At 32.9% G+C, this 14,703-nt stretch overlaps 1 protein-coding gene across 2 annotated transcripts in view; it reads left to right on the plus strand.

Annotated features, from left to right (window-relative positions):
- LOC132103901 (sorting nexin-13-like) overlaps window positions 1-14,703 on the plus strand; it is a 30,082-nt gene that overhangs the window by 2,554 nt on the left and 12,825 nt on the right. For both annotated transcript variants that reach the window (XM_059508967.1, XM_059508968.1), the window contains exons 2-13: window positions 4,180-4,292; window positions 5,106-5,208; window positions 6,129-6,218; window positions 7,903-8,024; window positions 8,248-8,369; window positions 10,624-10,728; window positions 11,483-11,571; window positions 12,957-13,040; window positions 13,117-13,255; window positions 13,387-13,475; window positions 14,301-14,400; window positions 14,482-14,678. In XM_059508967.1, the coding sequence (XP_059364950.1) occupies window positions 4,180-4,292; window positions 5,106-5,208; window positions 6,129-6,218; window positions 7,903-8,024; window positions 8,248-8,369; window positions 10,624-10,728; window positions 11,483-11,571; window positions 12,957-13,040; window positions 13,117-13,255; window positions 13,387-13,475; window positions 14,301-14,400; window positions 14,482-14,678 (1,353 nt within the window). The remainder of the gene's footprint in view (window positions 1-4,179; window positions 4,293-5,105; window positions 5,209-6,128; window positions 6,219-7,902; window positions 8,025-8,247; window positions 8,370-10,623; window positions 10,729-11,482; window positions 11,572-12,956; window positions 13,041-13,116; window positions 13,256-13,386; window positions 13,476-14,300; window positions 14,401-14,481; window positions 14,679-14,703) is intronic.

Consider the following 14,703-nt stretch of genomic DNA (forward strand, 5'->3'; position numbering starts at 1 on the left):
GAACAGATATAATTAAAGGAATGTCATGCACAACAGGGTCATTTCATGTTTGCTTCTGTTGTTTCCTCAGCACTCCATGTGTAAATATTAAGAAGTATGCATACTTGCACGGTACACCGCTGGGTTGTGTGTCACCAGAGTAATGCAAAACTGTAAATGGGCAGCACTTGAGAGTCAGGCTCGTATTTCCCCAGGAGTAGCTCAGTTCACCTGTGCGCTGAATCTGTCCTGGAGTGATTGACATGCTCTCAGCGCGTGCCCTGTTTATGCCCATCAGATTTGTCCGATATCTACTTATGTAAATCTTTTCATCTGCTCATTATCAAAGCTTTGGGAAGCTCCTGGTGATGGGGTGTTAATTAGCTGGTATTATTACTGACAGGCTGTTAATTCACAAAAGCAGGAAGTCTTTTTTGTTGTTGTTGTTTTTTTATATATTTACAAAGCCTTCAAGTTTGAGATATAGATGTTTCAAATTTGACCAATATAAATTTGTATTTAGTTTATATATTTCATCATATTTAATAATAAATGAACTTTGGTAGATTGGTAGAACTCCAGTGTTATTTTAATATCTGTTATATGAATATTTTATATCGTAAATAGATTTTTATTTTATATTTTGCATATTCATTTTATTTGAGAAGTTTTAGCAATTTTGTGTTTTTGTGTCATTTAATTCTTTTTTTTTTTTACAAATAGTTGTACAATATTTTTGTTTTAGTTTATTTTATAAATTTTTAAAGAAATATTTATAATATTTTTATATTTTACATTTTCATTTTAGTTAAAGTTTTATTATTTTCGTTGTGGTTTTGTCATTTGAATAGTGTTTTTTTTTTAAAACTTGTTTTATTTTTTTTAGTGATTTAAACTTAAAAAAATTGAAATGGTGCTAAAATTGTAAAGTGCATAAGTAACAAAATGTATTTTTTTTTCGTTTATTTTTGTTATAGTTTTATATAATTACGTGTAATATTTTTTTGTTTCTGCCAGGTTCAATTTCGTAAGTCTAAATGCTAAAAACAAGGAGAGCAATAGCATGAGCAACTAATATCAAACACACAGTTTTTTAGAACTTTCTTTATTTTACTTTAAGAAAAAGTGTCAGTAAGCACAATATGGTTTATAGAGATCTTTTACTCCTTTCTCTGTAAGTGCCAAGGTTTATATCTGGATTATACACACAGTGTTTGATCTCAGGACAGCTGTACTCGAGCCTAGGATATTTACAGCTCTCTTAAATTAGACCTCGAAGACCAGCCTGAATTAATGGTGAAGCCTGATAAGTTTTGTGCAAGAAACCTTCGAGAACTTCTTGGCACCTACTATGATCATTCACCATCCAACTTGATCAGGTCAGACTGTGTATAATGTCCTTATCTCTGGATATTTAGACCTATAGCGCTTCCATGCAGCGCAATGTAAATGAATTTGACCGTTTAAGAAAGTGGAGCTTGTTTGCAGCAGGTGATTGAATGACATTCGGTGGATAATAATCTTAACCTGACTAAAGTCTTTGCTGACCTGTCCTGTGAGGACACAGCAGGACAGAATGAGATCATCGCTGTAAAGAGGCCTTTTAACTCTACAGCTTTACATCTTTCTGCTGAGAAATGAATGACTAATTGGTTAATCTAGTAGACTGTAATGAGCTCGAAAGCTCACAGCGCTTGTGTCTTCTTTCTGGATGGAAATGATGTGATGTGCTCCGATGTGGAAACATGATAAAGGTAAAACAGCTGTTGGAGTATTGTGTGTTTGATGACAGAGAGCAGCTTTAGTTTTCTAGTGGGCTCTAATCTGCTTTATCTTACTTTGGTGGCGATTAGGGCTGAAACATGTTTTTCAGAGCACATGGAAAGCTTACCACAGTCAAGGATATTTTACAAACACTTAGATTGTATGTGCATTTGTGCAAAACTCTTTATCTAATGAACACAAAGCATAAGCTGCTTATATTAACTAGTGCATTAGACTTTTTTTTAATGACCTAAACAAGACGTTTCATAAAACCAGTGATTGTTGATTTTTCTTAGCCTAGTTTTTGTTGGATTGATGTAGTTGTTTAAACAGGTGATAAAATCCCACAGAATCACAGGACTCTTGTAAGTTGAGTCTTAAAATGTTTGCATTTTTTGGGGGGCTGTATGTTCATCCAGAACACGCAGAAAGAAAATATACAAATATCAGTTGTTTAGCTGTAATATTGTTGTTGTTTGCTGATGTGTCAGAATAGTTTGCCCACAGTTGCTTTGCAGTCCTGTGACGCTCCACTCAAAGCCTGTTTGTTCGCTCCTCTTATAACACATCCATGCATTGTGTGGCTAAAACAGTCTCCAGAAAGCTACAGCAGATCCACAGTATGTCAGCAGAAGTCATCATGAATGGTCTGCTGTGGGCAGATCACTCAACAGGTTACAGAGGTCAGCGGGTCAGGACAAGGGTTTGTGTTCCTGAAATGAATCACAAGGTTAACTCCGTGCTATAATTTGGTCTACAGCTCTTGTGTAGCCAGACTTTTAACATTGCGGCTTATTCTGGTCTGCCCACTTTGACAGGAAGACTCCATCTGATTGACATGTAAAGAAACCAACCATTCATCTTTTATGTGATGTTTATATGGCTCTATTGAAATATGTAATTTTTTTCCAAATGTTTTTTTTTTTTTTTTCTGTTTCAATTTTTTTGGATTCCATTTGAATTGTTAAATTAAATGTTATTATTCAAAAAAAATGTCTAATTAATTGAGATTATTAAATTTATACAATTTAAAAACATATTTAAAAGCGAACAAAATAATTTTTATGACCCTATGAAATGTGTTTTATTCTTTTCTCAAATTCCATTTTATTATTACCTAATTCTTTTTCCATTTCCATTTAGGATTTCAATTTAATGATTTAATCAAAAATATTTCTAAGAAATCTAATTAATAAAAAACTACTTAATTTATTAATTTGTTTACAATAATAGGGTCCAATTAAATTCTTTGTGTATTAATTTTTCTGGTAAAAATTTTTTTCTAGTTTTGACGATGCATTCACACAGAGACATGCAGGAATCATATTTAAATAGTCTTTTTGTGGTGTCATTCACAGTCAGACACTCGTCCATATTGTGATTTTATTTCAGTGTATTGACCTACTTTTGATTTAGTCAAATTTGGACAAATTCCATGACATTCTATGTTATAAAGTAAATTCCATTTTTAGGAAAGAATTCTGTAATTCCTCATTTTTCCCCATCACAGAAAGGGATGAGTTCATATGGAACTAAAATGTTCTCTAAAATATCTTCATTTCTTTCTTTTACTCTTACTCTTTGCACTTTCTTTTCTCTCTTCTTTCTTTCTCAGTCATGTTACTTTGATCATATTTTTGGCTGATGTTTATTTAAGCGGAGCAGGACACACTCCAGGTCCGACCGTTCAGATGCAGAGCGCACAGGGGATGTGTGTGTGTGTGTGTGTGTGTGTGTGTGTGTGTGTTTGTGTGCACGATCGGCTCAGGAAGGGAAGCGCACAGACTGGGTCACCGGGTTTCCTGTCCTGGCAAAAACAGGAAACCTGGCCATTGGACTCATTCACAGTCACACTCACTTCTCTCATTTGTTTCGTCTTAATTTGTTTCCTCCCTTCAATTCTGTTGAAATCCTTAACCTGTCTGCTGAAAGAGCCTGCACTGTGCTTTCAGTTCTTCTGGTTCTCTCTTATGATGATGAAGATTTGGAGCAAAGTGCAGCTTGGCGAGATGGCCTGTAATTTCACTACTTTAATTACAATGTAAGAATGATAGTCTGACCCTTACTGATTATATCTGGCATGGCAAAACAAAAAGAGAAAACCTTTTACCTATATGAGCATGAAAGCAGAAGTTGAGGCTGCTGAAATGATGATGCTAACTCGTAAAGATAAAATATATAATTTTAATAAAAACGTGCAAAATGCATTTGCATGACTGGTAAATTTCTCTTCACCCACTAAACATTTTAGACCCTGATGATGTTCACTTCCAGTTGTTCAGTAGCTGCGATCATGTCATGGTTTTCTTCTGTACAGTACGTTTCAGTTGCACTGTATTCATGCTGCTTTCATTCAGATCAATCAATGCTCTTCAGCATGAGCACTCACCGTCAGCCAAAGATAAGAAATAATGTCATCAACTCTGTGTGTTTCAGGCCAGTCTGTCCGTCTGGGGATGGGGGGGTCTGGGAGTCGTCCTCTTCCTCATCACATTTGGACCTTTTGCCATTTTTTATCTGGCCTTCTACATCCTCTTTTTCATTGGCGGGTAAGTGGATCACGAATACGTCTCATTTCAGTGCGCTTTAAACCGATAGTTCACCCAAAAATGGAAATTACCCCATGATTTACTCACCCTCAATCCATCCTAGGTGTATAAGACTTGCTTCCTTCAGACGAATACAATTGGAGTTACATTAAAAAACATCCTTGCTCTTCAAAGCTTTATAATGGCAGTGAATGGCTGTTGAGATTTTGAAGTACAATAAAGTGCATCCATCCACCATAAATTATACTACAGATGCCTCCGGGGGATTAATAAAGGCCCCCTGAAGCGAATCAATGCGTTTGTTTAAGAAAAATATCCATATTTAAAACAAAACACCGATCACGAATTAGAAGTACAAAATGAGGATTTGTAGAGAAATTGTTTTCGAGATAAGCCAAGAGGAGACTGGTTTTCCTTTTGCTGTAAACAAAACTTGGTTCTCATGAGACTAGCGGAAACTAGAGATTACTTTATATAATATTTTAAATATAGATATTTTTCTTACACAAACACATCCGTTCGCTTCAAAAGGATTTTATTAATTCATTTTTATGATGGATGGATGCATTTTATTGGACTTCAAAATCCTAACAGCCATTCACTGCCATTATAAAGCTCAGAAGAGCCAGGTCATTTTTTAATGTAACTCTGATTGTATTCCTCTGAAAGAAGAAAGCATTATACACTTGGATGGCTTGAGGGTGAGTAAATCATGGGGTAATTTTCATTTTTGGGTGAACTATCCCTTAGACTTCTTCAACACCTGTTGATGCTCCAGTGTGATGTTGCAATCTCGCTCTTCTCTCTTTCTAGGTGCTTCGTAGTGCTTCTTTTATTTGGAAAGATAAACTCTGAGAAACACTTGGAAAGGTGTGAACACTCCTACCTGCCATCAACACAGACGGCCATACTGAAGGTGTGCAAACTCCTGAATGTCTGTCTTCCCTCGTATTCACCACAACACACAAACGCATTTATAATACATTGAATCAGTAAAGTATGACCTGAAGCTTTTTTCTTACAACATTTTAATTAAAAAAATTATAATTAAATGAACATTTTAATTTAATAATAATAGTTTATTAACATAAAAAAAATGTAAAAAAAATATTGTTAAAGTATGACAGGCAGCTTTTTTCTTAAAATTATTAAATGAAATGTAATTAGTTTAATCATAATTTAATAATGTAATTTATAAAATTACTAATTAACATTTAAAAAAATATTTATATTCATAAAAATATGTACATTTGCATTTTTATAATTTCTGCTATATATATATATATATAGATATATATGTATGTATATGTATGTATATTATGTATATTATGTATATATATATATATATATATATATATATATATATACATACATACATACATACATACATACATACACATACATACATACATACATACATACATACATACGTATGTATGTATATATTTTCCTTTTTCTCCCAGAAATTCTCAAATATTGGTGGTAATCAAATAAAAGGCATTAAACCATTAGCAATTCAATTAATCTTTAAAAATATATATTATTATATTGGACATTTTGGAAGAAAGTGTTTGTTGATAATATTAAAACATGGAAGTTTTTTTTTTTGTAGTTATTATTATTAATTTGGGAAGTACATTCTACCATACAAAAGTAATATATTTCTGTCACAGTTTCTTCATATTTTTTGAAGACTTTCTGTGGAGTTTCTGTGTATTTATGACAAATCTGTTAACATTTTTTAAGAAAGTAAATTGCTCATTTTTATTCCATGTTGTCTTCGAATTGCATTCATGTTCAGCTTCTGAGTTTTAATTCCTTGTGTTTGTTTGTCAGGTTTTGGAGGAGATGAAATCAGAGTCCAAACCCATAAAGATTGATCGACGTTTGACAGGAGCCAGTATCATAGATGAGCCACTGCAGCAGGTACTGTCATCATAACCAAACGGGCTAAAAGAGCAGGTCCATGTGCTTGAGGAACCTGTGGTTTCTCAACTAATGAGTTTGTCCAGACTGTCGAGCTTTCGCTTCACAAAAGCCATTTGTTTCCGCCCGTAACACACGTCAGATGCTGGATCAGCACATTTGAGAGTTTAGGCTGTACTGTTTTTTTCATAAAGCAGATGAACACATGACACTGGTTTTCAGTCAATGGTCTCACATGCTTCACTGAAAGTCTGCTTACAATGCATATATTCTGCTAGGGTCAGTTTTTTTTTAATGCTACTCTTGTAGCTTTTATTTTGAAATTTTGGAACAAAACGCCAAATAACAAAGTGTTGTTTTTCTATAATATTGTAAGTGCAGTGTTTGTATGCAGAACAAGTTGGATATACTCGTTCTTTATATAAAGAGCTAAACTATGATATGCTTTCCAACGATATTAACAATAACGCTGCTGAGATTTGAGACTTCATGAAAGTGTTGTCTAGGTCCAGCAGCAGTCTTGGTTTTTGAAACAAAGCTGATGTTCAAAAGTGGTTCCTGATTTTTTTTTTTCTTTGTGGATTAGTTTCAGTAACAGAAAAAAGTAAGACCGGAGAGAAAAAAACAACAATAAGTATCCTGTTTTCCATGATATGACCGCATCTTGTCCCATAGTATAAGACCTCTTCATGAGTGAAATCGTAGTGTAACTCATCCTATGTAAGTCTGCGGTTTTGAGGAAATTGCTTTAAGTTACAGACAGTCATGAGAGTGTGTCAGCAGCTCCAGCTCTCAGTCTGTTCTGCTGAGCTTCACATCTGCTCAGGAATGGCTACCCAGAGTCCTTTGCGGAGAAGTGATGGGGTCATTGTGTCTGTGCCAAAATGAACTGATACAGAAAAATACATTTCCTTGTTGGGGCCCAATGAAATCCAATTTTTTTTTCCTTTCCTAAATTCCCTTTCCCAAATTTAGTTTATTTCTGTTTAAATTTTCTAGATTCCCTTAACAGTTTAATTAATTGATGTGCAATTTAATAATCAAACTTTGACAAATAAATTATTTGTCATATTGTCAAATATTATTATTTCTTTATTTATTTTTACAATAAGGCACAATAATTTTTTTTTTTTAGGAAATTCAGTGTTATTTCTCTGGATTTCTGAAATTTTTCTTGAGTGTTTTATCATTAAATTTGTGAAAAACTACTATTATATATACACATTCACAGCAACCTGTCAAAATAAAAGTTCAGTTTAATTTGAAGAAATTGTGACAGAAGTAAATTAATGTTGCACAGCAGACAGTATATCTGTTTATTAATAATAATAATAATAACAATAATTATTATTATTATTAATAATAATAATAACAATAATTATTATTATTATTAATAAAATTGATTATTCAAAATTAATTAAATTATTAAAATAAAGAAATGCATAAATACAGTAATACAAAAAAATACAGAATTTGGTGACTGCATTTGATAAACAATAAAACCTATTTCTTATTGCCCTTAAAACATATTTTTTGTTAAACTTTTAATAGACTGTATTAAATGTCAGTTTAGTTTAACAGAATTCTGAAAAGTGACAACAGAAGAACAGAATAAAACGGATTTCATGTGGCATGTTTGTTTCAGGAAACGCTCATCTGATCCTCTTCTCATGTCGTTCATCAGGTCATCCAGTTTGCTTTGAGGGACTATATCCAGTATTGGTATTACACATTGAGTGAAGATGAAGCGTTCCTCTTGGAGATCCGTCAGACGGTCCAGAACGCCCTCGTTGAGTTCTCCACCAGGTAAGACACCCCTCCGACCCTTTTTTCCTCAGATCTGCTTTAAAATCACTTCTGTGTCCGCATGTGAGTAACTCATGTGAGTTTTTTCAGGGATAAGGCAACACTTGAACACAAAACACACACTGCATTCAGATGTTCTGACACATTTTCCCTGGTAAACAATGTTGAAATGGAGACAGTTTAGTCCGTGATTCATTAAGCGCTCAATATTTCCACTCCTCAGGTCTAAAGAGGTGGACTGGCAGACGTATTTCACCACCAGACTGGTGGATGATTTCGCCAATCATCTGCGTGTTTTCAGGAAAGCTCAGGAGAGGCTAAATGAGCGAGAAGATCCGAAACAACGTAATGGTCATTCTCTTCTCTCCTCTGTTCACACTGTCTGCAAAACCTAAGCAAACAGTTTATCAGAGGCTATGCTGTAATACTGGTAACACTTCATAGTAAGGTCCCATTAGTTTTAATGGTAGCCAATGCATGAATTAACTTTAACAATGCGTATAGGCCTACTGCATTTATGCATAACACACTATTTACTCATGTTTATTTACATTGGTTAATAAATACAACTGTTCATTGTTAGTTAATTAAATAATATTAACATAATTTATTTTAATATTTTAAGTATTAAAAAGCCTTTGTAACTAATATTATTAAATTCTTAAAAAAATATTTGTCATTGTTAGCAGGGTTATTATTAACTAAAACTAATCGTTGTTTGCTCCTTGGAAAAAAAAAACTGAAAATAAAGTACTGAAAACTTTATATAAATATATATATATATATAAATATATATATATTAAAAAAAAAAATATATATATATATATATATATATATATATATATATTAGTGCTGTCAACGTTAACGCGTTAATGCATGCGATTAATTTTTGTCTGGTTTAACGTGTCAAAATATTTAACGCAATTAACGCAGCATCGTTATTTTCTGCCATCCGTTGGCTAGCTTTACATTATATGATCACGCTCTTATTCATTTAAATGCTTTTAAACATTTCAAGCGTGGCAAGACAAAAGAGAATGCGCTGTCTGTGAATGCCCTTATGTGACACGTACACACACACACACACACAATGCATAGACAGGGTGCCAGAATCCAGTTCTCTTAAGCGCTTGAACTAACAATAAACATCCCAAAGTGCCAGTTTTGTCGATTATCCTCATAAGAGCAATCTTAAATGATTTATATAAAGTCTAAAATGAACAAAAAGAGTTGTGAGAGAATGAGGCGAGATCCATAGACAGTATATAAACGGTGAGATCCGCGTGTCTTCTGCTCTTAAAGGGACAGCAGCCAATAAAGCTTCCTGTCAGTAAAGTTAAAGAACAAAGGGAACAGAGAAAATGACTCGCTGCTCTTGACTAAATAACTTTTGTAGCTTTAATAAGGATTAACTATTTAATTTATAGTTTATGCAGTGCAGACTGCATATAACTTTGATAACTTTATAAAATTTCTGTATATTTCCTAACTGTTAAGACAGGAAGGGCAGGAGTAAACATGACATTTATTATGTTAGCATTGTTTTAAGTTTACTTAAATTAAAAACTGTTATATTTTTGAAGCCTAATAATAAATGTAAAAAATAAAAAAAAATTAGTAGCTGTATTAATATCAGTAATACTGGCCTTCATTCATAAAAAGATTATTTAAACAAGTATTTAAAATATACTGTCTTTATGTTGTTTCTACATTAATTTGATTAACTGTGAAATTATTACATTAAAAATATATATTAAAAACGTACAAAAACATTTATTTTTTTTATTGCGATTAATCACAGAAAAAATGTGTGATTAATCGAGTTAAAGTTTTTAATCGATTGACAGCACTAATATATATATATATATGTGTGTGTGTGTGCGTATATATAATATTAATTATTATTACATATTTTTTTTAACTGGTTGCCAAAGAAACGTTTCTCATTTTCATTTAGTTTATATTGGTGAATTTAAATAACTAAAAAAAATCTGCAATACATTTTTTTTGACTATATTAAGAATAAATAAATGGTAAACAAAAAATATTCAATTACTATTTTGAAATAAAATCTATTATTTAATTTGAAATGTAATTATTAAAATTCAGAAAATCTAAAAATAAAAGCTAAATTAAATAGTAATATATATTGCTATAACTGTATCTCAATTAATGTTATTTTTAGGTTAACCGATTGTTAACTAATTGTAACAAATGAACCAGAATGTAAAGTGTTACTGTGTTACTGTGATTCCAAACCCATATAACTTGATTTCCTCTTTGAAATGCAGAAGTAGATGTTTTGAGGAATGATAATTGTGCTATTTTCAATATTTACATTTTTGGGTTAACTAACCTTGTAAAATAGAGTTGGATTAGAAGTGAGAAGTGCAACCTAGAGCCTTGTATTGCATCACAGCTGAATGGACGTGGTGTAAAGAGCTCAGTATCAGGTCTAAAACTGTCATAGCATGTAAAAAATAGTTGATTTCCTAATGCCAGTTCCTGTTCACGGAGTACAGAGCATCTTGATTGGGAACTTGATTTACTGACTCATAGTGTTAGCTTGTGCATGACACCGTTTGTGTGTTTGCGGCAGGTGACTCTTCGGAAGAGTTGTTGGACTCGTTTTTTGAGGCGGAGGTGGAAATGGAGAGGAAGATCTGTAGAGATGTTGTCTGCATGTCACGCAAGGATGAAGAAGGTAAGACAAACACAGAGGATTTGTGTCTATAGACCGTTCAGAGACTCCAGCCCAGTGATTCAAGGCGTGGTTTTGCGTTATATTAACAATAGAAATAATTATCTTGGGCAGATCTTATAAGACTAGCAAAAAATACAAACACACACCCAGTTATTAATGCAGTGAATGGGGCACAAAAGGAGATGTTTTGATGAATATTTATGCTGCCGTTTTCCACGCACTGAAAGTGAATGGGAAAACTGGCTGCTTTGTGTAAAAAATGCACAAAAAACACCATAAAAGAGGTTTGTTTAACTTGTGCGCTTCATTTAAAGACATCTGAAGTCACACAATACAGGCAACCTTCACACAAACCTATAATATAATCGCTATTGGCTAGTAAATATTTCAGACACACACACACACACACACACACACAGGATTAGTGATTAGAACTAAAACTTGGTCACCATGTATGAATGCATATTTGTCATTTTAACTTAACTTAGGACTGGTGGTGATGCTTAGGGTATTGTTGGCCATTCAGGGTTTCAGAAAAAACTAGAACTATACTACTACACTAACAATATACAGTTCACTAAAAATTGAAGAGCTGCTGTGTTAATGAATCTTAATCATGTTGTCAGCGTTACCTCAAACTGATTTGCTGAAATTTAAATAAGGGACAGGTCTAGATGATCGCCAGCCTATAAGATCGCCAGTTTGCACATTAGCTCCGCCCACAACCAAAAAAACTGGTGTGTTTCTGGTGCAGGTTACCTGCGGGATCTCTGTGAAGTGCTGCTATACCTGTTACTACCTCCTGGAGATTTCCACAACAAGAATATGAGATACTTCCTCAAGGTGAGACACACACACACACACATACATGCATGCAAAATCAGGCCCAAATTCATTCACGTAACATCATAACTTTCAGCTAATGTCATGACCAGATATAAAAGGGATGAAAACTGCAAAGCACAGTTTGTGTGGAGAAAACCCTTACAATATAAATACAAAATACAAATACATAAATACAACTATAACCCAAAAATATTAAAAAAAGATTCAAAATATTGATAAAAAGTATAATAGTATCTCAGTGTCCAAAATAGCATTGCTCTTAAAACATTTTGACTCAGCAGTATTTTAATGCATTTATAATTATTATAAATATGATATAATTGTTATAAATGCATTAAGCTAACTTAATAACTCTAACTTTAACACTCACTATTCTAATTCTATTCTTTTAAAAAAATTCTAACTACCTTTCTAATGTTTTTGTACTCTATTTTCTTTTCATTTATTATGTGTGTGTGTGTGTGTGTGTGTGTGTGTGTAAAGATCTCTAACACTAGCTTGCTCTATTCTTTTTTTTAATTTATTATATTATTTAAAATCCCTTGTACTGTGTTAACCTAACTGAGACTTGTTATAGCACTTATATACTGTATCATTACTCTTTTGTTGTTTTTGATTGCTTCCACTGTCCTCATCTGTAAGTCACTTTGGATAAAAGCGTTTGCTAAATGAATAAATGTAAATGTAAGCTGCAGTAATTTAATGCATTTATAGCTAAAGTAAAATATAAGATGAAAAACTTAAACCTGTTAAATCTTGCCAAAGCAACTACAATGAAAATAAAGTACTTAAATTGCTCAAACTAAAAGTATTATTATTATTATTATTATTATTATTTTGCTGTTATTATTATTTGCTGTTTGTTTTCTTTCTCTATTTTGATCTTGTGCTTTTCACTGGGTGTTGAATAAAAATAATAAAAAAGAAATGTTGTCTTGGCAAAAAAAGTAATAAAAATAAATAAAGTACTAAGATTTCTTAAACTAAAAGTAAAATGAAAAATAAAGCTATATAGAAATAGAAAAAATTAAATGAGAGAAGCACATAACAAAATTACTAAAACTTAAACTTAATAAAATAGTAATAAAAACAAATAAAAAATGTATATTGGTAAATACTATAAAAATATACCAAATAACACTGATTGTAATTTGAACAATTAATTGTAAATTAATTTTCAATTAGTGAAGTGTCTAAATTATTCTCTGTGCAAATTGACAGTATATGACAAAAGCTGTTGATAGAGTTTAAATTGCATGTAATCCAGAACAGTCCCTTAAGACACTAGATCTGGGATTTACGGATCTTGATGTTCAGAGGACAGGATTCATGAGCAAACCTGTTAAAGTTGATTAACTGATTGATTCTCTGGTGTCCTGCAGGAAGTTTTGGCCAGAGGTGTTCTGCTGCCCTTAATTAACCAGCTGAGTGACCCTGATTACATCAATCAGTTCATCATCTGGATGGTGAGACCTGCCTCGGCTCTTACAGTCCAGAAGCGTGTCACGAATGACCTTTAAGACGTTTTGCGTGTGTGTTTAGATTCGTGACTCCAGCTGTAACTACGAGGCCTTCTTGAACATCTTAAAGCTGACAGACAAAGTGGACGAGCTGGAGGCCGTCAAAGACAAAGTCCTGGAGGAGCTTCAGTACCTGCGATCTCTGGACACGGGAGGAGACGGTGCACACGCTCACACATGCTTACACACTTACACTAAAATAAACAGTGATTTCTAGGGTTTGTGTTGGAAAATATGAGTGCAAGCTCAGGGCTTTATAACAACACAGTTTACAATATGTCTCCACACACAGATATCAACTTCATTAAGAATCAAATCAATAGTCTGATCTTTGTGAAGAAAGTCTGTGAAACACGGATACAACGGCTGCGATCAGGGAAGGTAGACAAATCTCTCCTGCTTCATTCACATTTGCTTTATTATAATTCATGAATATTCATTAAAAGATTTCAGATTGTATATTTTTAGTCCATTTATGTTTAACAATAGTGTAAATGAAACATTTAATAATTCCTCTTAATCAGGGTGTTTAAAGTTAACTGAAACTAGAGTAACCATTTAAAACCTTTTCGTTTCTTGATATAAAACTGAACTGAAATAAAAACGTTTTATTTCCGCTAGTTGACAAAGGTAACATTTCTCATTTTTGTTTGGTTTGACTTGATGTACTAAAACATAAACTGAAGTATAAATGCATAAAAAGCTATATAAACATGTTTTAGAAACACACACAAAAAAATACAAAACTATAATAAAAAAAAAATTAAATATAAAAACTGATAAAGAAATATTAATAAAAAATATAATAGTATCTTGATACTAAAATAGCAATGCTCTTAATTAATTTTCAGTCTGCATTAATGTTTAGTAGGAGTTTAATTTGTTATAATTAAGACTATATAGAATATATAATTAGGAATGTATAACAAAATTATAATTAAATATTAATAAAAATGATTAAAATCATTAAATTATGACAGAACGTTATACAGATAATTCAAATAATTAATTATTTTTGGAAAATACAGAAATATCTATTGAAAAAACATAAAATACACAATTAAAATTAAATTTTAATACTTAAAATTGTACTTTTTATAATCTATATTATTAACAGCAATTAATTCACCACTTGTTTAACAAATAATTCACATTTAGCCTGCAAAAATGACTATTGAACACATTTTGGTTGTTTTTTCCAAACAGGAAGTTGACGCTTTGAAACTCGCTGCTAATTTCGGGAAGCTGTGTGTGATTCCATTGGAACATATATTAGTGCACAACATCGCGCTGCAGTTCTTTATGGGTGAGTCGAGACGGGTGCACACAAACGGTCTTCTCATTCGAGCGACATCGTCAGCTTGTTCTTTAATGTCTCTCTCTGTAGACTACATGCAGCACATGGGCGGTCAGGCGATCCTGTTCTTCTGGCTGACGGTGGAGGGCTATCGGGTCACAGCCCAGCAGCAGCTGGAGGTCTTACAGAGCAGCCAGAGAGACGGGAAGATTCAGAGCAGCCAGACCACCAAAGGCCTGCTGAGATCCGCCGCGCTCGGTGTCTACGACCAGTACCTGTCCGAGAAGGTGAGGAGATAGATGTACCAGTAAA

Source organism: Carassius carassius, chromosome 25, assembly GCF_963082965.1.
Source record: "Carassius carassius chromosome 25, fCarCar2.1, whole genome shotgun sequence".
Classification (NCBI taxonomy): Eukaryota; Metazoa; Chordata; class Actinopteri; order Cypriniformes; family Cyprinidae; genus Carassius; species Carassius carassius.